The sequence below is a fragment of the Lampetra fluviatilis genome, chromosome 41 (assembly GCF_964198595.1).
Source record: "Lampetra fluviatilis chromosome 41, kcLamFluv1.1, whole genome shotgun sequence".
In the NCBI taxonomy this organism is placed as follows: Eukaryota; Metazoa; Chordata; class Hyperoartia; order Petromyzontiformes; family Petromyzontidae; genus Lampetra; species Lampetra fluviatilis.
This window is the reverse complement of record NC_136315.1, coordinates 1,389,981-1,414,955: the sequence shown is the minus strand read 5'-3', so window position 1 is coordinate 1,414,955 and position 24,975 is coordinate 1,389,981. Positions and strand designations below refer to the sequence as shown.

The following is a 24,975-nucleotide window of genomic DNA, read 5'->3' as shown; positions in this document are numbered from 1 at the left end:
ATAGCTCGCTGGGCCATACCTTTCCAAAATTCGTTCGTGGCAAAAGACGTGTGGGGCCAGCCTATTCAGACGCACGTGGAACTGCGCGCACGCGATTGGTGGTACAAAGGGGGGCCCCCTCTCGCGGCTTCCAATGCATTCACAAATATGTGGGGTGGCCGTGTGGGTCAGGAGGCTAATGCTTGCGCCCTTACGCTGAGAGGTTCCGCCGAGTCCCAGGTGCTCGCCAGAGGTAAACAGCTACTCAGACAGAACAAGTGAGATGAACTTTGCTCGTACAGCACCTTTTGTCCATTTCACTGCAGGATGAGGGCATCTCGGCACGCCGTGCGGGTCATGGGAGGTTGCTTGACCATACTTCACCGCGTTGGGCAGTGTGGGTTTGTTCAGGCGCAGAAGCGTAGACGCAGAATCACAGGAGTGCAGTGCAATGGTGATGTTTTTGCTGCTCTCTACTCCTGATTACTGCTTCTTTGAGAACTGCTTGTTGTGTTTAGTTTGTTGTCCTTTCCTCGCACCTCCGATTAGCACGGTTGACTACGTATGGTGCGAAACAAATTCCACATAATGGGGAATTTCCACCATTGGCTCAGGGCTGCAAAGAGGAGATCAGCACCGCCTCAATGCTCAGGACGCCATGGTGGCGAGATGTTAACTACCCTACCTACTATACAGGAGGTTGTGGGTTCAATTCCGACCCTGACGCCTGTACATTTTGAGTTTGCATGTTCTCCCCGTGGTCATGTGGATTTTTCTCCGGTTATTCCCTCCACATTTATAAACATGCATTTGGATTATTTGGATGTGATTAAATGTCCACGTGATAAGCCACTTCGTTGATATATCATTTGTGGCCAGGTCGTTTCTGGACAAAAGCCATATAGCTCAATGGGCCTTACCTGGTAAAATAAATAGTTTCATAGGTCATTTGGACGATGGATCAGAGATTGAATCAAATAATGAACAACAGATTAAACAACCAAGCAATGCCGTTTCACCCAAACCTAGCACTTAATCAGAGGTAGCGCGACTCTGGTCACCCAGAACAGAGCCATGGAACATTGAATTGCTCAATGTCCTCCTTCACAAATACGAAGGAGGCAGCACAAGAGCGATGCACCACTCTGCTACTCGTGATCCAATCATCTGGCTCAACCACCAGAATGTTAAACTACAGAAATAGGAAGACGAAGAAGAATGAGCCGAGATTCAGTGGCACGAGTTTGTTACTCTTTCAAAGCACGCGTGACGTTACAATTTGCGGGCCCGGGAGATTTTCTAAGTGAGCTGCAGAGGCCTTTGTGCGAAATGTCTCGGAGCGACATCTGAGATCACCTGCAGGCTGCAGAGGCGTCTCCTCAACCTCAGCCATCCATCACCCCCAGTCAGGGCAGAGAGGCAGGGCCGTCCGTGGCTCAGCGCTTCTCAGCTCGACCGTGTCGGGGCCCATTGTGCAGCATCGCGCAGTGCAGAAGCAAGGTGGACACGCCGCTCACCCTCCCCCCGGCACGGCCACTCGGCTTTCGCCAACGTCGATCAACGGCGACGCCACGAGAACCAACCGCTCCTCGCTCTGAAAACGTTCCGGGGCCTCGGCTCGCGACGCTCGGTGAGGCGCCGTGACGTCGTTGTACGCGGAGGGGCGGCAGTCCCACCATTGACTTGGTCCAAGCCTCTGATGCCAGAAGGGCATCCTGGGAGAGGGAGCTCTTGGGGGGGGGACCTCTTCTTGAGCGCAGTGGTGCAGGATTTTGTGAACTTCAAACATCGTCGAGGAATATTCCCTGATAGCACCGTTGGAGGGATGCGCCTGAACATTTGCGTAGGAGGAACAGGTGCAGTTGTGAAATTGCTCCCTGCCGCTGGCGGAGGTGACTCTACTCGAAGGAGCGCAAGAGAGGAAAAAACCTGACACTCTCCGAAGGTGGACAGATGTCTTGGGGCAGGTGGAAGCACCCACACTTTACCCCAACAAAAGCGACCTGCCGATCGACTAACTGTGGTCGCGCCCATTTATGCTGCCACGCGGACGGAGGTGGCGACAGGGGGATTTGAGAAACTTGCCAATCGTTTCAACTGCCGCGCCGGGAGATCGAACCGAACCGAAGCGGCGACCCCCGGATTGTGAGTCCGGCGGGCGGCCAACCGTCGCACCGCGGTGGCAGCGTCCCCCTCCCCATCGACAGCCGTGACTCGGCACCCTCTGCTCTGAACCAAGCGTCCCAAGTGGAACACTCGGGCGCTTGTGCCCGTCGTGCTGGAATGAGGCCGCATTGGGTGATTCCACACAAACACGCACGCGGAGAGGTGTTTTCCCCGAGTCTGTCATCTAAAGTCATAAAAGTAAATGGGGGAAATAAAAATCACTTGACGTGATATGTACAACCAGCCACACGGCCTTTCCTGTGTGCCCATACACATTTATAGAACACCGGTTGCCTGATGCTAACCTTGCAACTACCACGGCAGCATCCCAACACATTTCCAGAGTTAAGTAATTATCTTAACGCGTAGGTCGCTGCAGCCAATGCTACGATTCATTACCGTATTTTTGGGCGAGGCCACGTAATGGTCTGGCCGAATTTGTGTCGATGAGAACCCTCCAGCAGCCGACACAATCAAACGAATGACTTGGCCACGTTTACAAGCGTTCAACGATGCGTCAGTTACGATTGTTTCAGCTCGCTCAACGGGAAGGCAAAGAACGATTTTCGCAACCGAAGTTTGGCGATTGAGGTCACGGATGTTTCGTTTGAACACAACACATTCTCCAGAAGTCAGGACAAGGTCCAGGAAATATGAAGTTAGAAAGTAAATCTCATTGATCCGAATGAAGAAGCGGAAAATGCAAGACTCTTTCTCCTGTGGGCCACTACCCCAAATGTACATTTGAAGGTGGTGGGTGAATTGTGCTTGAGTGGATGAGTGAGTGGGTGGGTAAGTGGATGAGTAGGTGGATAAGTGGGTGAGAAAGTGGGTGGGTAAGTGGGTGGGTGTAGTGAGTGGGCGGGTGAGTGGGTGACTGTGTGAGTGGGTGACTGTGTGAGTGGGTCAGTGGGTGGGTGGGAGCATATCTACACATTCACCCACACCCTCAGACAAAGCAACTGAATGGCTCAATCACGACAGAACTGAATCTCCAACATCTCGCTCTTCATCGGCCAAAAGAAATCATCATCGTTACCCCAAATTGGGTGCAGCAGCTCAGGAGCACTCACCTGCACTCGGAGACAAAGGAGGCACTGCACACTCCGCACTGGAAGCCTCCCGGCTGCTCCCCGGGCAGAACGGCTTTCTCCATGCACTGCAGCACACTGCCACGGCACACAGCAGCCATGCACCGTGTTAGTCATGCTCATGCGCTCCCCCCCCCACCCCCGAGACATTTGGATACATCTGAAAACAAAATACAGGCCTGCGTATGAATATTGCACTGGTCAACAAAAAAAAATATTTCTGGCCTGGACTTTTGCAGCTGTTTTAGACTAATTTCAAGGTGCTGATTCCAAATCTGATCTCAGATTTTCTCTATCACATCATTTTTATGCTATCGGCATACCCCATTTTCATTGATTTTTCCCGAAATTAACTCTGTCACTTATGATTGCAAGTTGTTGCGAGTCAGTGACTGCTTTAGTGTTAAAATATGTTCCTGTTTTTTTAGGATAGTGTGTTTATAATATCATTTTATGTAGATATCCACATTTATTTAATATTTTTCTTCCGCAGTTTTTATTGAAAATGCAATATTTGATATCTCAAAAACCTGATGTGATAGACAAAAACTGATGACAGATTTGGAATCAGCACTCCAAAATGACCTTAAACCGTTGGAATACCTCATGCCAGAAAAAGTGTGTTGACCTACAGTGTTGTAGGACGATCACAAATAAATGTTTTGTTTTGGAGCGATCCGGAATCATTCAGAGGAAAGGTCACAGTTCACGACGTCGCGCCCGTGCTGTTCCCAGCAAAAGGTGGCCGCCGTGTGACATCGGGTGGACGTCGTTTTGGTCATCACGAAGACATGCTGAATTAGTACATCGTCATCACGTAATGTAAATTATCTGAAAATCCCCTAAACAACCTGGCTGAACGTCACAGAAATATTGCATGCGTTCAATCTTCACGTGCATGCCGTCACATTTATTTCAGTGGTCTGGTGATGCTACGAAGCACAGGAGCTTCTAATACCAGAATCAAGCGCTCCGTCGTGTATACCCGGGGCTTATTATCTCACTGGGTAGTTTCCGGAGACGCCGCTCGGCTGGCTTGGAGAAGGGACGATAGGCGTAAGGCACTCCCACTCCTTTAGATAGTCATACTTTATTATTATTTAACCCTCAACCTTGATTTGAAGCTTTCGTGACTGCAGGAATACATACTCTTTGGTTCTTTTGGTAAAGTTACGTAGGTAGAAAAAATAATAATAGGTCATTAAACCCTATTTTCATTTCTATAATCCGATGGCAAAACAAGGCAGGATGGAACGATGTTCCGGACCGCTGTGGCTGAAACCGAGCGCTTCGTGTGTGCACACAGGCAGCTCGAATGTGTGGTCGCTGGAGGGTGGTTAAGGAGGCAGGGGGAAAGAAAAGAGCCCAGGCCTGGTTCTGACATCGCTCGCCACTGATGTTCGACTTGGCCGGGAATTGAACTCGGGTCCGCCGGGTTCACAACACAACGCGCTCACTGCAAGCCGCTCCACCCCAATGCGCACGTCTGTCCGTTCGTTTGATTTATTTCACCAGGCGAGATCTCCGGAGACCAGGATCGTCTCATTGGCAAGAGAGACGTGGGTATCTGTTCTTTAATAATTTAATCACAACACAACACTTTACACGCGGGTTGCATTCTATTCATGCACCCCTGCATTTTGCTTGCGGGCTTTATTTGAGCGTACTTTTTGATTATAGGCAATTTCCCATTTTTCTAAATTGAGTTACGTTTTTTTTATTTGCTCTAAATGTTTTCCATTATTTACCGACAAAGGTTTGGCGGGGGTCAGGCTTTCCCCTCGTCCGTAATGTCGCCATTTCTCAAAAGGGAAACATGTCAGCCCTAATTTGCCGTTAAATTCTGAGAGGGCAGTTAGTACAATTTAGCAAAAAGCTGCGTGGCTGATTTGATTTTCTCTTCCTCCGGGCAGCATTAGTGATCCATCTTCCGAGAGTAACGGACGAAAAAAAAGAGATGAATTCTTAAAACCGATTGTGCTGGCTTTTCCTGAAAAGTGGGGCCTGTTTGCCGTCACAATTAGATGGTCTTTTTATTCTCCCTCTTGTATGCTTTACCTCACTTAATGGCGCTGAGCCTTAGCCCTTGTAAAACGAGAGCACTTGTCTTTTCAAGCAAAACTCAAGTTCTGTTTTATGGCATGCAACCAATGATTCATCGCAGGATCGTGATTCGTGGCGACGTCATGGGAAGGCCTTCATCATAAGTGGATTCTATTCCATTCTTGCGAATGATGTCAATACGTTCAGGCGCTAAATGCCAGGTCTGCGAGCCACTGCAAGAGGGCTTCAGGAGCGAGTTCGTGTAGTTGTATTATTCCTCCGTTGAAGTAGCGCACACTCCAGTAGTTTACTATGTGGTCCATCGGAGTGGATTGACCAAAGCTGATGATTATGCTAGCAAATAAACAAATAACTTCGTACTAAACATACATGCATGCATACCTAACGCATAATCACTCCAATAGCTCATAATGCAATGTTCTTTAATTGGCCATTTCAAATCATGTTGAGGTTAAACAATGATTAAAGGGTTTAACACGGACAATGTTGAAACCATTATTCACGGGACTGTAGGTTTTTCGTGGTTGTGAGATGCGGACCCTCCAATGTGTTTTCGGGTTGCACCGCGTATTTTCCGGCACGAAGTCTGACGTTTCACTCCAAGTGCTGGGAGCTTTATCAGTAACTAAGCATTCTGCTCCTTGGAGAAGCTCCCAGCGTGTGGAGCAAAACAAATGGATATCATGCCAAACAACACACAGCTGACTCCACAAATACATCGGAATATTGCATTCACGGGCGCAGCTTTTCTTCACCGAGGTTCCATTTGTTGACAATATGCCAGTGATGCACTTATCATCAAAACGAGATGATTAATCAGTTCGGAAACATTTTAAGATAATAATCAGCAATACGTGATAAGTATCAGAGACCACTTTACAAGTCTCCTGTGAGTCAGACTCACCGAGAAAGAGAGGACTTCCCTCAGGGCAGTCCCACAAATTCCTCGCATACATTTCGGAAACTAAAAAAGGTTGCGAGTAATCAGGAGTGTAAGTCATTAAGTGGACTTTTTGCTTGAGCACAGTACATCAACCAATTAGGAGTTCTGTAGTTCAAACTAAAATCATTAATCCGCCTTTTAGCTTGGGCATAGTACGTCAACCAATTAAGAGTTCTGTAATTCATACAGAAATCATTAATACACCATTCCTTCATGAGGTGAGAAATGCTGATGAAATGCCGGGAGTGGGGCCTATTTAGATAAACCCACCTCTCTCTCATCCACACGGGGACGGCAATTGTGCATTCATGTTCATGTATGTGTCAGAAAGTTGACTTATTCCATAAATAAGGCATATTTTCCAAAATTACACTTAATTACCTTCTAAATTACACCCCACATGTATTATTAGGATCATTTAGAAAATGTCACTGTGAAATTACCTAATTTGTTCAACTACCCCAGAGTGCCCTTTTGCACATGCACACAAAGATAAAGACCCCCCGTGTAGCCTTCACAGACTTTTGGGGCAAGTGCTGTGAGCGACCACCTATGAAGTCCTGCACGGCACACCACGCCCGACCACCTTTGTCTCCCTAGTGATGATGTTTATACATCACACGAAGTACAGATGAGGAGGCTGAGTCGACCTAGGGGAGGCCCAGGACCAGTTCAGATAATCGTCACCGGTGTTGGCCGTGAGCAGGAATCGAACTCGAGTTGCCGAATTCGTAGCGCAGTGTGCTAACTGCTACCCCACCGCTCCCCACGCACGCTCACAATGCAAGACCAAGATGCCATCAGGGGCCTAAAGCCACCACCGCACCTCACCAAGGTTGTCTACTCTCTGCCAGATGCCGCAGCTGCTGCTGCTGCAGGTAGACACGCAGCGACCGCCACGCCCTGCCCCGACAGTCTCCCACCGTCCGCTCTGAGCTCTTTCCCTCGGTCGCCACACTCGTGGACACGATAAGAACATGGCTTCGCAATATCGCTGTGGGTGGCTTTCAAACGTGGGATTAAGGTTATGACGCAGCGCACAATGACCACGATAATCGTCACCGGTGTGGGGACTGAGCGGGAATCGAACTCGGGTCGCCGGCGTTCATTGCGCAGCGTGCTAACCGCGACACTACCGCTTACACACATGCGCACAGGCGAATATCGCTGGTTGCAGAACAGCTCGGCATTGCGGATAACTCTGGTCACGCGAAGAAGCACCCCGAGGTTCAGAGCTCTCTGCAGAAGTCTGCCAAAACCCTTGATCGCGCGAGCATTTGTGTCGAGGCAAAATCTTTCACTGATCCGAACGATGGCCTGCAGAATCTGACAATTACTAGTTTGACCTGGGAGTGCACGGCACTGATGGGATTTCATGCTGGCCGCGGTCCAAGGGGGGAGGGAGAGAGAAATGAGGTGGGGCGGGAGCACGGGGCAGGCGGGGGGGGGGCTTGGGAGCAGAGAAGGCGGCGCTCTCAACTGAGTGTGGCGAATGTTTGTGCAATGCAAGACTGGAAGAAAAGGGGCTTTTTGGAGGCTTGGGAATAGAGCTGAGCGGCGAGCCTTAGGCCAGCAGGGAAGGAGAGGCTCATGCAATGGGGGGGGGGGGGTTGCGGGTGGATGAGGAGAATGAAATAAATAAAAGAACAAAAACAAAACTTGTCAGCTATAAAAAGCAGACGCTTTCCTGCAATAAATTTCCATTCTCCCGTTGCAACGCTCCGACGGGAACCGTGGTATTTTGCGGGGGGTTGCTCCGTTCTCTCACCAAATGTACTCACGAAACAAGATATCCCACGTGGACACAGCCACACTATTGGCGGCTGCCTCAGCCACTATTTGTATGGATATGAAATTATTTCCCGTGTTCATTTTTCATTTTCGACCCTCTCAATTTCATTTCTCACTCTAACCTTCTTTCCCTTGTCCCCGTCTCTCTCTCTCTCTCTAAAAAACAACGGCCACACGCATGCCCTTATACTAAGAGAATGGGGGAAATATAGAAGACTTCCACAGTTCCTACATTTGTCTTCGTGTCACGCTGCTATGCCTCAGGTGCTGGGCGGTTTGTTGCGTTGAAGGATCTTAAGAGGCTACAGCCTGGCGGTAGCTTAGGGAGACCTTAATCCAGCAGTGGATTGAGCATGGCTGATTAGGATAATGATATACTTCACGTCGTACAGACCGCCTTCGCTTATGACGATGAAATCAATGCAAAACAAAAGAGGGACTTCGTCTCCGTACTTTACACAGCGTCTGCTCAGTTACTGGACATCTGTGGAAAAATTACTTTATAGCTCATCGGATTCCTCCGGTATGAATAAAGAATCTGATTCTGATTACTCTCGGTCAGAACAGAAACAAGGTGTTGTGGGACAGTGCAATATTCCTGACACCACTGGATTGGCCACGCAATGCAAACCACTCCACAAGTGGCTGGATCGTTTCATGAATATACATTGTTGTTGGTGCGGGCGAGATGCCAAGCATACACGAGGTTTTAAATCCTCTGCAGCCGTCTCCTGCCAGCTCGTGCCAGCTCCTGTCAGCCGGCGATGACCTGGCCCCAACCCCGGCAGTTTCGTTAGCAATCTCGTCGACTTTCACCGTGAGGTCGAACAACAGGGGTGGCCTGCGAAACGTGAGAGAGAGACCAGGGGCAATGATCGATGCCCTCATTGGCACAGGCTCCAGGTTCAAGGTTCAAGGTGGGGGGGGGGAACGGAAATAATCAGAAGCATTCGCACTTTTTGGCCGAGAAATGCGCTCACTTCTGGCCGCTCTTCCAATTGCTGCGAGTTTCTTTTCCATGGAATTCTCAACCAAAAGCGGGTTGCACAGCCAGCACCTGAAGGATTGCTGGGCTTTCAAAGCAGCTGTTACTGCATTACATTGCACCGTTTGTGCGAAACCAAGTACAAACCTCCTCGCCAACACGTTTCCGCCTAACACTGGAGACCCCCACAGTCAATCCGCCATCGGATGTCGGGTCGGTCACTGGGGGTTGTTTGACCATACTTCACCACGCCGGTCAATGCGTGTTGGTGAAGGGAGCAGGGAGGTGAGCGGGGGGAGGAGGAGGTGGACGGGATGCGTTCAGATGTCAATCATCATCACCGGTGCTCGTCATGGCCGGGAATCGAACCCGGTGTCGCCGAAATTATAACGCGGTCTGCTAACCACTGTGCCGCCACTCCTTCCCTCATGCTCAACCCAAATTCCTTAAAAGGGAAAACAAATTTAATTACTTCGTGGTAAAGTAGCACATTTTCCAGAGTACGGTGCCTTATGGGTAAACGGTTAAATGCACGTAAAAACATTACCCGATTCATTAATCAAAGAGAACGTTTTGTGACTTGAACGCTGGTAAATGTCGGTATTGTAAAACAATTACTCCAGAACAACCAAAAATCAATCACAATGATGTCAGTGCTGTTGCTGCTGCACGTAAATTGATCATTAGCGATCAGTGTGCCTTTAAACGGAGGGTGGGGTATTTAATTACCTGTGCGTGCTGTATCACCCTCAAAGAGAGTGGTTTCGTTCCCAAGGGAGCACCGAGGCATTGGAGATCATCTGCTGCAAAGCCAGTGGTGGAAATTCCACATTCCTATGACTTCCCCACAAAGTGAGAGTCACTTTATCGACCCCCAAATAGATAATTGGCCGAGTCAACCCCCCAACAACCAGGACTTGAACCCGCGACCTTCCTCTCAGCGAGCCGCTGCACGCTCTCCTGACGAGGCACCTGCGGCGTTAAATATAAATACAAATAAATTAACTCTTCATCAGTTTAACAAGTAGCAGGCTTTCACGACCAATATCATCCACAATTGAGGCTTTTGGATTAGATCGCGTAAACCCTTCATTGCCGGGTGATCTTGCCGGTTACGTCCGTCGTAGCTGAAGTTTACGTTTCCAAACGCGGCGTTTGCGAAAAGGCAGCGGGGGCTTCGGTCAACGGCAAATGCCGAAGGTTTCTAGGTGCCGAGTGGGTGGTCAGAAATGCCGAGGCCACGGGGCGAACAAAAAAAAGCCACACAACGCGCTGCCCTCGAGCGCCAGCCGCAGCCACCTTCGCTGCTTCAGCTGCCGGCCTCCCATCAATCCACCACCTCCGACCGCCGCCTCGCCCCCCCGCCCGGGCCGATGGAGGCCGACGGCGCTCTCGCCCGAGGAACGTTCACTCCGAGTGTAGAAGCCGAAGGAGAGAATTGCCAAGAAAGCGCGGCGAGACCTGAGCGGAATCCGGACCACCCCCCGCACCGCCCCACCGCCGCGTGGCCGATCGGATCGCACGGAAGAGCCTCAAGCGGAGCAGCTGAGACGGACGGCAACGCTGCGACGCGAGGCGGACGGGACGGACGCACGGGTCCGTCCCTGTGCGAGCTGCTCACCCCGCTAGACTTGCGCACGGGCCCAGCTCTCGTCAAGCCGGGCGCAGGTGGAAGGAATTACAGGGCTGTCGCCTGATTGCAAAGGAAGGCCGGCAACAGCAGCGGCAGCAACAGCAGTGGCAGCAGCAACAGCAGCGGCAGCAATAGCTGCACCTGCACAAGCTCTTGGGGGCCATCCATTGAGTACGTAACGCAAAAATCTGTCAAAACTTGACCCCTCCCCCCTCCCTGTGGGCACGCGTACTTTTTACACCCCCCCCCTCCACCTGCGAACGTACGCTTAATGCACACCCCCCCCCCCCCGAATCCTATAGAACGGCCGATATTTAATCCACGCAGAAACGATCAAGGATTCATAATTTTAACGTGTTTAAGCAAACAGATAGTCCACCACCGGCTAAATTAAATAATTAAATCGTGTACCTTGGCCACATATTTTGCTGAGCTGCGTGATAGCTGCAGTCAGGGGTACGGTGGCATACGAGTGGCATCTTTCCCAGAGTCCCACCTCTCCCGGTAGTACTCGTCTGACAGATGAAGAAACTGAACTGTGGCTCATTTGAAGACCAATGTAGACAAATTATTATCGAGGCTTCACCCGCCCCCCCCCCGTTTGCTATGCATACGTACATTGTCAGTAGAGCCCCCATACGCAAGCGTACGCATGTGGGTTAACCCCCCCTCCCCCCTCCATGCGTACGTACTCACTTGATGGCCCCTTGCTGCACCTAAGCGGTCACGTGCGCGAGAAGCCGCGTCGCGGTGAGATTCCTGGACATTGATGCGCTGACGATTTTTTTTGCGTGCCAAATCCTGTTTCCGAAGGCCGGTGGCTAACTGTAACACCAGCAATCGAGTGGAGCTGGGACGGTCCGTTGCTTGAGTCCATTAGCAATGGACCCGACGCCTTAATCGACTGACTTTTTGACGGTAGATTTTTCAGGCCATCGCCTCCCATCCAGCGGCAGCGCCTGGAAACAGAGGTGAGACTTTTTCCAACTATTTTCTTGTTATGCGATTAGTCGAGCAATCGAAGCTATAATAATTACGACTAATCGGTTACTCAAATAATCGGTTACCCATGGCAAAAGCATGAGCCAACAGAAAACCATACTTGCTGGCAGACACCCTGTAAAAGAAGAAACATCTTCATCATCATCATTATCAGCCAGGGTCAACCCACTTGGGTGAAGTCCTCTCCAAGTCGTGGCCAATTCTCAAGATGTAAAAAAAATCACCAGTGGATCTCATCTCAATTGTGTTCCCTTCCCTGGCTGCCACTCCCGTTGATTATTCTTGACCTTTTGCCATCAACCCTTCCTAGGCCATGAAGTATCCTGCCCTCAAGTCCGCTGACATTTCTTAACAGGTCGGAATTATAATCCCCCCCCCGCCACGTCACGGTTTGTGTTCCGTACTGGGCTCCTACTGAAATATAATAAATAACATTAAAAAAACTGTTGGGAATTATGTGTTTAACCTGCATTACGTTCTGGAATCCACGTGCTGCTCTTTCTGTCAGTCAATGTAAAAAAATCCAAGCATTAAAATAATAACTGGACGCATTTAAACGCGTGGAACGCTCGTAAGTTGGCGATTATAATGTTTTTACTGAAATAAGAAATGGTCACTCGAGAGAGATTATTCTTTGCAATGTGCTCCACTCCGCACGCTTTCTTGGAAAATACCTCCGCAAGAATAATTCCAAATCATATTTCTTATTATTAAACACATAATTACGGGTATTATTTTACAATAATAATAATTTTAAAATGACCGTTATGCAATCGGATACTTTTTCTGTGCTTGACACAGCTTCCGATTCGTTTGACATTTTAATTTACCAGCAATTAATTTGGATTTTTTTTTTTACTGCATTTGTCCACATCGATACATCACATGGCCTAATTAGTCCCACTGAAAAACACAAGCTTCGCCAGAGCACCATGCCCTTTTTTCTCTGTGAATAAGAGGCGTGTGCAGTCTCAATAAATTAGTCAGTAGTTTTTTTTTACATGCACAAATATAGAATGGGCTTTCATTGACGCTTTTTCTGTTACCTATGCTTCCAAATGTGAAAGAAAAGCTTAGGCAATAACTCCACGAGAATGTGACTGAAAGTTTCCACACTGTTTTGCTATCAACTGTCGATTTGAAAGGGCTGTCCTAAATCGCCATCATTATCATCATCGCCATCATCCATAGTGAATACACTGCTGGATGAACGCCTCCTATAATAACCATAGATCTAAATTAGCAGCTATGGCTTAGTATTACTAACTAAAACTTTATTTTATACAGCGCCATTCACACAAGGCCTCACAGCGCTTTACATAAACAATCCAAACCCTTAACGAAACCTTAACTAATAACACTGAATAAGCATATCATGAATTAAATAGCGCAAAAGCATTTGCATCTGATATACTAGAACAACACCGAGTAACTCCGAAATAAAATGAAGCCATTGTCCCCATGCTCAAATGAGGTGAGCACGAATTTTTTGTTTACTATTTGACTATTTTTTATGTGACCAGGTAAGGCCCACTAAGTTAGGTAGCTCTTTTTCAGAAGCGACCTGGCCACAGATGATAGCTCGATGAAATGGCTCATCACGTGAAAATGTATAGCAGCTCACCATGGCGCCCTCCCATTAATAATCCCCATTGGCTGCCAAAGGTTTGTGGTGGAAATTCCATATTCCTTTGCCAAGAATTTCCGGTGAATGAGCGCTAAACATGTTACAATGAATCCCCTCCTCACTCAGCCAGACCAAGGCTAAGTTAAAAACAACCACGTTATGATGTATTTGCTGTAACTCTCTGTATGTTTTTTTTCACTAAAGCCCTTCTGATGATCGTTCTTGTAAAAGAGCTTCCGGCTCAACATTTCTTAGTAGTGTCAACGAATGAAATCCGTTGACGGAATAAAATCCGTTGACGGATTTTATTCAACACGTGGGCTCCCACTCGGGTTGAGTTTCAGATCTTTTGTGGAATTAGGATTTCGTATTTTTTAAGGGTAATATCGGATCATTTTCAGATTTTTTTGAAATAATTTTGCATTATGTACAGATTTGAAATGTCATCATGGTCACAACTGAAATATTACTTCTGGTGGTAAAACAGCAGAAATGAAGTCATAGGAGTGACGACAAAAAATTCGGATCGGCTCAAATTTTGTGTCTAGACCCAATTTTCCTTTATGCGATTATTTTGAAAATTTGGAGCACATCCCTAGCTCATGTATACGCATATTTGCCTTGTGCTGATTCTGTATCACAGTCAATTGCGCTTACCACTTTCCGACCACTCTACCCAGCTGTTTATTAAATTAGTAGGTACATGTAAATATGTATTTAAATCATGATTTCTCTGAATGTTCCAAACATGGCAATTACAACGCGAATAATAACACTATGAATGTAAACTTAAAGACAAGCCACAATGCAATTGTGGCCATGCAACTCACGCTATGGACCAAAATAGTAAACCACTCCAATCCGCACTCCTAAAACGGAGGAGGAATGGCAAAACTACACGAACTCTCTCTCCTGCACCATCTCGTCTAGCCATATGTAATATGAAAATAACACCGATTAAGCCCACCCCTCCCCCCCCATTGGATCTGCTGTCCACAATTTTCACAATTGAGTATTGTGAAAACAAAAACACCACCGAGGAGCCGACGGTGGAAGTTCCCAGGATTCTCTCTCTCTTCTCACGGCGGCCGGGGACCACGCTGAACCGCGCTCGAACGCGGCACGGGAGAGATGCGTCGTCGTCGCTGTGCCACGTTGTTCCATCAACGGACAATCAAAGAATCGCCAAACTGCGACCGTGGTGAAGCCCCCACACCATCGAACGCATCGACCGACGATTGCCGCCATCATCCGCACGCACACACCCTGGTCCGTGCGGCGTCTACCGCCGCCTTGGATTGGTCGAAGGACCTTTACATTCAACTATGACTTGAACTATACAAACTGTGACTTGATCTATCCAAACTGTTGGCTTTCCCGCCGCCAGCCCCCGCCCACCTCCACCGTGTCATACGAAAGAAAACAACGGGATATGAAAGGGGATACGGGAGAGTTTTTGCCGTGGAATTTATCGTGTAGTTATTCATATGGAGAGTAATGCAAGCTGCACTTCATGTGTAGCCTCGACTAGATCCCACATTTAGTTTCAATCAGATTTCATCAATTACTCGTCAGCCAAGAAGGTGAATATTTAAATGAATAATCAAGGCGATTCAAGAATCGTGTTGACTCGTTATCAATTAAAACTTTGATACAGTGCTGTTTGTTGCTGGCCACTTGATGTTTTGGGAATTTGGAACTGTGCCTAGCAACTGAGTTTCAACAACAACAAAGAACACATTTGCAGGTGCTGAATTTTAAATACGCATTAAATCAAATGACGTTTCGATTGAAATGTATAGCATAGGGTGCCACTCAAAATTCAAGTTCAATATTTTCAAGATCGTGCATGTAGATTGTATTATTTCGCCTGTTAAATTGCAGCCCCTGCGAGTTTAACGACGATCGCTCGATATGTACCCGTTGCTCAACAGAGTTGAAGGATGAATCGCAGCCAATACACACAAGTCATGGAGTAGAGGCACAGATGTCCCGTTCTCGCCGAGCTGCATTCATTGGCTTCCCGTTGCCAAACTAAAACATTCAAAGGTCGCACTCGCCACACACAAAGTGCTTGCCACAAATGAACCACAATACCTCGCCGATCTCTTCAATGAGTATAAACCATCACGCGAACTCCGGTCACCCTCACAGCGGCGCCTTTTGGGCTCGCCATCAAACACAATTTGTCACCGCATCGCGAACTTTCAGAGGCACTTCTGTGGTGGCCGTCTGGACTGCTCTTCCTTCCAATATTAGGAAGCCACTGGAGCTACGTACTTTAAAATCTCTGCACGCCGTGCGGATCATGGGAGTTTGCTTGACCATACTTCACGACGCTGGGCAGTGTGGGTTTGTTCAGGCATGGCAGCGTAGACGCAGGATCACAGGAGTACAGTGCAATGGTAAATGTTTTGCTGCTCTCTACTGCTGATTACTGCTTGTTTGATAACTGCTTTTTGTGTTTAGTTTGTTGTCCTTCCCTCCACACCTCTGATTAGTGCGGTTGACTACGTACGGTGCGAAAGAAGTTCCACATACATATTTACATGCAGGCAGAGCTAATAGGAGGAGGGTAGGGGGAGGGGAACCTGAGCTACCTGTGACCATGAACAGAGTGGAGTGAGATGCTCGGCTGTTGACTTTTACACCACGAGTAACAAGCTGAGAGGGAAGAGTGATCCAAGAAACTGAAACTTCAATTTTCAATTTGCATATTGAGTGGCACCCTAGTGCAGCTGTTCTAACAAGGCATTGATGTTTGCCCTTGCCAATATTTTCATTTCCTGGGTTGCAGGAGTTGTTATTACATTTAACTGCGCTATTTTCTGCACGCGCAATTACTTAACGTTACATGCTTTTGTTCCCATTGCCTTTCGGTTCCGTGCAATGGAAACCCTTTCGATGGAATCGCACTCGCTCCGAACGGACCTCTCGGTGTTCACGTTGACTTGTCTCTGTGGAGCACGCACGAGCGGTGGAGCGGCTGCTCAGCGGCCAGTGCACAAGTTACGTGCCTGGACCACCCGAGTTCAAGTCCCGGTCCTGGGCATTCGCGTTCATCAACCTGCACTGACCAGCGTGGTGAAGTATGGCCGAACAACCTATGTGACTGAGACACGGCATGGGGTCGGAGGCCTTCATCCAGCAGTGGATTGGCAAAAGGATTGTAGATTACTACTTTTGTCTTACTGTCAAAGCCTTTGTGTGTGGAGCGCTGGCAAGGTGCTAACCATTACTGCGCTGTGAACCCAGATACCTAAGTTCGACTCCTGGCCACAGCCGACATCAGCAGCAAACACAACCAGTCAAACAACCCCCGTAAACGACAGAGCATCATCCGGCAGTGGATACTTGACAAAAAGGGCTCTAAATTATAATTTGTCATTATCAAAGCCCTGCTTTATAGGATCTAGTTATGCGATTGAAAAAAAAAACACTTGCAAAGCACCATCTGGAAACAATTGACCAGAGCGACGAAATTAATTTGTGAAAATTTAATTCATCAAATTAGAACAGTGTGCTATTTTATTCATGGTCATGAATCGCTGATAATGCACAAACCACAGGAGCAGCAGCAGCAAAAGCCTGCAGCCTGCTGCAATTAGCCCAGCTGCACGGGTCGTATGCTGGTGGTCAGGTGTTCTGCTGTGGTGGCACAACGACTGGCAGTGATAGGTTTTTTTCCCCTTCACCAAGCAGTTCTACGCGCTCATTGCACGATGAATAAACTGCAGCTGGATGTCAGCGAAATAACGATTTACCTGACAGCCCGGCGTTACTGTAAATGTACTTTCGGTAAACGAGATGCATTGAGTGTACCAATTTATTAGAGTGACTGTTCCATTATAGAGTGGAAAACATTAATGGGCCTTCCATTCAATGGGAATGGTTGGCTTTCAATTAAATGTACCAACTGCAGGTTTTATTGCACCTATACACCTAAACAACTGAATGTGTCTTTATATACCGTGCATGGACGCACTGTGCTAAATGGAGTGGTTCTGCGTTATAGGGCCCAGTAATTGAATGGGTGAATGGTTCAATGCACTCCGCACAACATGACATCTGAAGAGCTGGTTTCCAAAACATAATAATCCTAGAAATATTCCCATACTAAAGAGCGAACAGGACAAGTCTTGTTCAATCATCACCATCAATCATTATCGTCAGCCATGCTCTATCCGCTGCTGGACAAAGGCCTCCCGACGCTGTCACCGCCCCACGTGATCCCACCACGGCACAATGCAACCTCCTCGCGAATGTGTTCCCTCCTTTGGCTGCCATTCTGTCACCAGTCTCGTCCGTTGGTCATGACACCTCTTCTAAATGGCCAAGATGGTTTCCCCAATTAGCGGTTGTTCTCTGACCCATTTGCTCTTCCCGTTTCCCGTGGGTGTTATTTCTAAGCATGCACACTTTGGGCACTATTCAGCGTTTGTTCCTTTACCTTTGTTAGGGTGCCACGGTGGCTAGGAGATGTTAACTACCTCGCCTGGTATACAGGAGGTTGTGGGTTAGATCCCAACCCTGATGCCTGCTGTATATTTGGAGTTTGCATGTTCTCTCTGTGGTCATGTGGATTTTTCTCCGGGTCCTCTGGTTTTTCCCTCTACATCGTGCGTTTTAGATTCATTGGCTGCTGCTATAAATATCCACATGACAAGCCACTTGGTTGAGCCATCACTTGTGGCTGGGTCACTGCTGACAAAGAGCTACATAGCTCACCGGCCCTTTTCTGGTAAATTAAAATAATTGCTGAGTTTAGTTTCAGTATCCAGCATTCTGACACGTGTCACAGCTAGCAATATGTACAGATTCACATTTTAGACTCAATACATTTATCAATAAACACTGTGTGGCTTTAAATGAAAAACGTTACGCAGTAATAGGCGACGTTTCGGACAATGGCCCGGTAATGGATATCCACTGTAATTTATATGCGTAGAAACATCACCCCGCCCTTCCCCTCTGGTCTATGCACCTGATTGGCTCGCAAGTGACGACGTCACATTTGTTCCTCTAATGAAGACCAAGACAACAGGAGGAGGATTTATCCACACCTCTGGCTGTCCCCTGATGATGCTCGTTGTAATTACTGGCGAAACGTCGTACTCGATTTGTAAATGTTGTGCGTTTACTCTCCAACACACCGGTGTGCTGTACTAGTAACGAATTGGCACGTTCTGTTCACGTGACAAACCCCTTACTAATTGGCTGTTTCGGGTTATGGCGGGTTTAACAACACATTCATATATTTGCACAGTGATCCTTTACGGACATAAAGGATCACGGCCCAAAACGTTGCCTATGAAATACTTTTCCTTTCCAGGCAGTGTCCTTGACGAATGCGTTGAGTGTTTTGTAATTTGCACCCGTGTGCCACTGCCAGCAGCGGTTTCGCCGAAGAGGTTGTCCAATTAAAGCTTCGGCCGGTTACCTACTGTAGGTGGGCGATGAAATGTGATCTGAAATCAAAGTGATGAAATGAGGAGGCAGACAAGGCAGGTCGGAGTGCTCTGGGGAATCTGAAATGGTTCACGAAAGCAACGTCCCAATGTGCCTCGGGAAGAACCTTTGAATTAATCTGTTAAGTGGACGTCACAAATAAAATCTCCAACATGTGCATCTCCAAACGACCATTGACACAGTTGTGCAGAAAATAAACAAGTTACGCATTGCATGACTTTGCATCAAATGAGGAGCCCGCATTGTGAAGAGAGGGGCATTGCCCGAGTGATCGGCAGTCCACCAGCATTGATTGAAGCGAGACTGACTGCCGATGAGACACTGATACGTTGACACTGGTCCAGTTTCTTTGTATTTGAATCGATGCTTGTTGAATTAATGAACTCCCAGAAGGCCGTGCGGCTGATGGAATGTGCAAGAAATACTATGCAGAGACAGGCATGTGAAGAAGACATACTGTGTGCTCATTTAATTACCCAACGCACGCTAGTGATCAACTTGCAATAAATAACAAGCGTTCACATGCTACAACAACAAAAAGAACACGCCTAGGATAAGGATAAACACTTCGAAACCACTTAATGGTGCATCAACTAAAAGCGGCTCAATGTAACACACCTCCTCATTTCAATCTTTCCAATGCCCTGCCCCAATCTATCCCAGGGGACCCCCCCCCCCAGCGACAGCTGCCCCTGTGCTGCATAAGGTGAATGCAGCACTTGGCCTGCGAGCCAGCACGAGTTTGCCAGTGGGGGGTGGGGGGAGGGTGATGCCGCTGCGTGGTTTTTCCCAATTACGTAAATTTCGCGAAATTCATCAAATTCGGCAAAACACGAAGGTGTGATAACCGTAAAAACTCACTGCAAGAGAATATAAACCCCGTGTGAGAATAGATGCTTTATTTACCGGAGCGTGTTCCTTCCCTCCAAGCAAGTGCTGTGGTACTCGAGAAGCACCGGACAGGCATCATGTATAAGGATATCCACCAAGGAGATTGGGCGATGAAATTTGCTCGTGTTGGTATTGGGAACAAGTTTTCCAAACTTGCTTGTGACGGCAAGCTGTTAGGACATTGGTGAGCCGATATTAAAATCACGATGAACTTTCATGTCAGCCGGTGGTGGTTCGTGGTGAACTAATTGGTGACTTTTGATAGATTGGTCAAATAATAATAACACGTGCAGTTTAACGCATAATTCCGAACTGTTAAAAAAGTCGATGGGCTTGAAGGTCAAGAATAATCACTCACAGAGTGGCAGCCAAGAAACGGAACGCATCCTAGAGAGAGCTCCGGCGCCGGGGAGGAGATGGAGCGATGCAATAATAATCCTCAGTTGCGCGCTAGTTGGATTATTAAATCGCAGGATCGTGGCTGCAGTGGCTTGGGGAAACCTTCATCCAGCAGTGGATCGACCTTGGCTGATGGCAATGAATCATTCACAAACCCAGTGACTTTCAAGACGCCATCGACTATTGTTTAGAGGTAGCTCGGGAGGATCCCCCGTTTATTTGTAGCATAAAATACGAGATGCCATCCCATTGTGACCAAATGCAATTAGCTCAGCGTCTAATCAGCGTTAAGTGACTCACATTAAAACGGACCGAAATATCATCGCTTGTTTACGAGGCGTTTTACTGAAACACGCCTTTATTTGCAAAACAAAATCAGGTGTGGGTTTGTTGCAGGAGGATCAGCTTAACTTCCAGTAGTATTTATAAAACTGTTGTGTGACAAAACGGGGCCGTTGTTTAATATCAAACAGGATGTTTGGATAACAAAGTTTCAAACATATGGAAATTGCATCAAAGCTATTTTGGGGTTTGCAGGACCTGCTCGCCTGAGAATCTGTTAAGGTCACCACGACCGGTGAAAGAGAACCCTGTGCGCTCACTTCAATTCATGAGCATGAGCAATGCTCAATCCACTGCTGGATTGAGGCATCGCAAAGCCCCTGCCTACGCTCGTGATCCTACGATGTGCTGATCCAACTGCAGCAACCGCACGCGAGTCGATTTCATCGCTCCGTCTCCTGGGCGGAGCGAACGCACTCGGACGCGCGACGCTTTCCCACGCGTTCCATTCCTTGGCTGCCAATCCGTCGTGATTCTTGACCCTTGGCCATCGCCCCTTCGAGCGACGCATCCTGCCCCAAGTCTCGCTTACTTTTCTTAACGGTCGAAACGATGTCTCTAACCTGTGTGACGCGCGCTCACCGCATTGCGCTGCACTTTCAGATGCGCTTCCGCAGCCCGTCTGGAAGGCTCTTCCTTCTGGTATTAGGAAGCCACTGAGAAGCTATCCACTTTTAAATCACCTGGATTGAACACTAATTTCTTAAGAACTGCTTGTTTGTGTTTTTACGTTTGTTGTCCTTCCCCCCACACCTCCTATTAGCACGGTTAGCTACGTACGGTGCGAAAGAAGTTCAACATATGTACATACCTGTGTGCGCCCTCTGATCCACACGTTCCTCTATCCCAGCATAAATCACGGTGGAAGTCCGACGCATCCCCCAGACACAAACGGGGGCCGAGCGTGAACGCCCCGAGACACCCAGGGAGCAACAGGAACATGTTACATGCCAACAGCGTCAGCACATCAATCTTGCCTCTAAAAAATAACCAACAGTGGACACAACGCGAGCTCCGGGGGGGGCCATAACGCCGACGCAACTTGCGTCGGGATCTAAAGGGAGCCAGCCGCGACCCAAAGACACAACAGGATAGGTTTCAAACTCTAGCAATTAATATCTCCCCCCCCTGCCCCACCCCGCCTTGCCCCCTCAACCTCACAGCGTTTCCTCTACAAGTAACATTTATTGTGGTCTCACGTGTGCGGTTTGAAAAAAATTAAAAAAGCTAAAAAATCGTCTGCCACCGGCCACCCAGCCTCAACGCCTGTCAAAATATTTTGTCTGGGGTCCAGGGCCTCGAGCTTCAGAAAGCCCCACGGCCGGGGTCGTTGGCCCTGCGGGAGTCAGACCACGTTCAGGAAGGGCTGTCTGAAACCAGGAGCTGACGAAATGTCGCGGGGTTTCTCTCGGGCTGCCGCTGATAAACAATATGGGACGCCGTCTTGAAAGTGACGGGTTCGTTAATCATTGTCATCAGCATCGAAGGCAGCCTCAGGGCAACTTTGCCCTTAAGATATGTTCTGCAAACGGCCACAGACCTGTAATGAGACACCAACCTAGGCTCTACTCAATATTAGTAAGTACGTAAGTCTGAAAGCCTGTTATCACGCACTCTTATAAGTCCAGCACATCACGAATGCGCCGCGCTGATCACACACAGCGTAAGCTATTTGTAATAATAGCAACACTCATTTTAAGTCCGTCGCAAAACAGTCTCCCACTCAAGAATGGATCCTGAGCATCTTCCGTGAACTGGTTCCTGCTCTTCGGGCCGGAGACCCCGGTTAAACTGGACTGGCCGTGTCGTACACGGTTTGCACATGGGTAACCGCAGCAGATCACCATGGGCTGTGGATCGTAAATGGTATCGACTGTGGTCCGCTTAGGCCGCTGGTACTACACAACTGCTCGCTGAGATGGGACGGAGCGGATTGATGCAGGCTGCTGTTGAGGTTCGGTAGCCAATGCAACTCGTCTCGTATCATGGTCCTGATATTAGGGCTTACACACTAGTAACTTTTGAGTTGCAGAGCATAGAGATGCAACCGTTCCCTAGTTGGATAATTTTGCGTCCAATTGTGCAGCTACAGTGCCAACTTCGAGCTTTAATATCATTACGTAGACTTTCACGACTAATGTTATGATTCATATTCGGTTTATTGGTTGGGTTAGATTGTGCAGCTATGTCAGTCTGAGCTCTGCATTCTCCAATGCCTGACACAGCCAAACCAAGTCAAGTTGTCGCGTGGGCAAATGTGCCCCAATCTTTTTTGTTTTTCAGCAAAACTGGCTTTTGTTTGGCCGTGTCGGGTGGTGGAGGGTTAACCCTTTCCTGTTCCGATGACGTACGTGCACATCATCGAAACCGCAAAAAAAACTAAACTAAAATAACTTTATCGGCAGTGAGGCTCCCACAAGGCCATGCGGGAGGGCAAGTGGCACAGTTTGACGCCAGCTATCATAGAGCGCAGTCGTGTCGTTTCGGTTCTCAACGGCGCTACGCCTCTCTAAATTAAATTAACGTTGAGCTGCTTGCGCGTTCTGAGATGTAGAGGTGAGCGGGACCCACCCCCTGCAACTTGCAGACATCTCAGAACGGGAAAGGGTTAAATGCAAGTGCGGGTCTCTCGACGCCGTACAAAAAAGCGGGACGTGTACATTTTCTCGGGGGGGATGAACCAGGAGCACACACCATGCGTGACCGAGCGTTTCAAAATACTGCGGCTTCGTGGTGGTGGAGTCAGTTATGTTTAAAACAGCATTCTAGCTGCAGTGTTTGAGGGAGCATGCTTCCAATTCTTGAAGGGATACTACACATTAGCCAGAACGTTCCAACAACAATCTTGACATGGAAAATCGACTTAAGTTGGTCATGCAACTCGGGCCACTTTGGGTCAAGAACCAAGTCAAAGCCACGTTAATTGTCAGCTCGTAAATTAATTGCATCGCTCTACATTCTTTATTTGGCGGAGCGTTGGCGCAGTGGTTAGTGCACTATGCTACGAACTCCGTGACCTGAATTCGGTATCCCGGCCATGGCTAACATCAGTGGGGAGTGATACGTGAACCGGTCCTGCCCCACCCCCCACCATCACCAACTAACACGACCAGCGTGGTGAAGTATGGCCAAACAACCCCAATGATTGACATGGCACGGTGGGGGGGGGGGAGACCTTAATCCAGCAGTGGCTTGACAAAGTGCTGAAATATCCACCCAAGTATTTTTACTTTGTTATGAAACAGCAACGGGTTAGACGGCACTTTGCGTGCGCCGTACCGACAATCGGCAGAGCTTCTAAAGAGGCGGTTGGTTGAATTGTGGGCATCACGAAGACAGGCGGAGCTAATATAACGCTCGGAGCGCCGCGAGACCTCGATTGCCAGCGGCGAAGTGTAATTGACAGCAGAGACTTAACCCGGGGGGAGGGGGGAGGGGGGGGGTCTGAGCCGTGGACTTCAGCAGGTGAACTTCTCGTCGTCTTAAGACACGGTCGTGCGCGCACGCACACACGCTGCCTCTGGGAATCCATGTCTCCATTATCTACAAAATCTAAACATTTGAAAGCAATACCACGAGGGGTTTCTGTTGGCCCGGCTTGAATTGAACAAGCTACAAGCATTCCTTTCCTTCTCCGCGGACTGAACTTAAAGTGCTTTTGTCAGGATATCCTGTGTACGCCGGAAAAAAAAAAATTGCACGTGTTAAATCTCTGACCTGCGTTGCACTGGGAGATCTGCTTAGCTGCCGGCCTCCGCACGTGACAAACCAAAGCTTGAGCCGAGCGGTGCACATTTCCGGCAATGATGAACGCACATCGTATGCCCATAGCCCTGTTTTCCGTACACTGCTCCGTGAAAAACTCGCCCCCCCTCCCCCCAATGATGCGTCGGTCACCACGGGAGGGGGTGGGGGGGGAAGTTGTTTGACCATACTTCACCACGACGGTCAGTGTGTGATGGTGATAACACGCTGGAGATGTCGACCTCGGGCCGCCAAGTTTGCAGCGCAGTGCACCCAACCGCTCTGCCACCACTCCACCCCAACAGATGTCAAAAAAATTGTCCATCTCTCTCGCAAGATAATGAATCGGGCGATGCATCTTCCTTCACATATCCGTCCATCGACGTAAAACATAAAAAACATATTTCCTGCACAGCCCGTCAGCCACACGGCATGATGGGAGTGCAAACTTTCATCAGCATTTTTTCAAGACAAGCAAACTCCGGATGGGTTTTTGATAATACAATGTCTAAATCAGCAGAGCACAATTACAGAATAGAGGACTTTTCGCCGTGTGATCAGACTTGCATTTACTGCTCACCATAACCCTGGCCAAGTACGAGCGGCTGACAGTATTTACCTCGTGCAAATGCACGAGGTGAGGTGGGGATATCTGCATTTATAATTATAATTTTTTAGTAATGGGTCTAAATTATAATGTAGTGCTGCATTCGTTTTACATGATACAGCCTGGGGTGCGATGTCGTGTATTTTACACGTTCTCAGTGTTGGCCACCCACGTGTTCATCGCGTGTCACGTAATGTGCCCCGAGATGCCTCTATCTGATGCGAAGTGCGCAATATGAAGAA

General features: G+C 48.3%; 1 protein-coding gene across 1 annotated transcript in view; it reads right to left on the bottom strand.

Moving 5' to 3' along the window:
• Nucleotides 1-24,975, bottom strand: part of PRDM5 (PR/SET domain 5) — a 118,172-nt gene that overhangs the window by 71,197 nt on the left and 22,000 nt on the right. Inside the window, exon 6 of the mRNA XM_078875255.1 lies at nt 3,219-3,314. Coding sequence (XP_078731381.1) covers nt 3,219-3,314 — 96 coding nt within the window. The remainder of the gene's footprint in view (nt 1-3,218; nt 3,315-24,975) is intronic.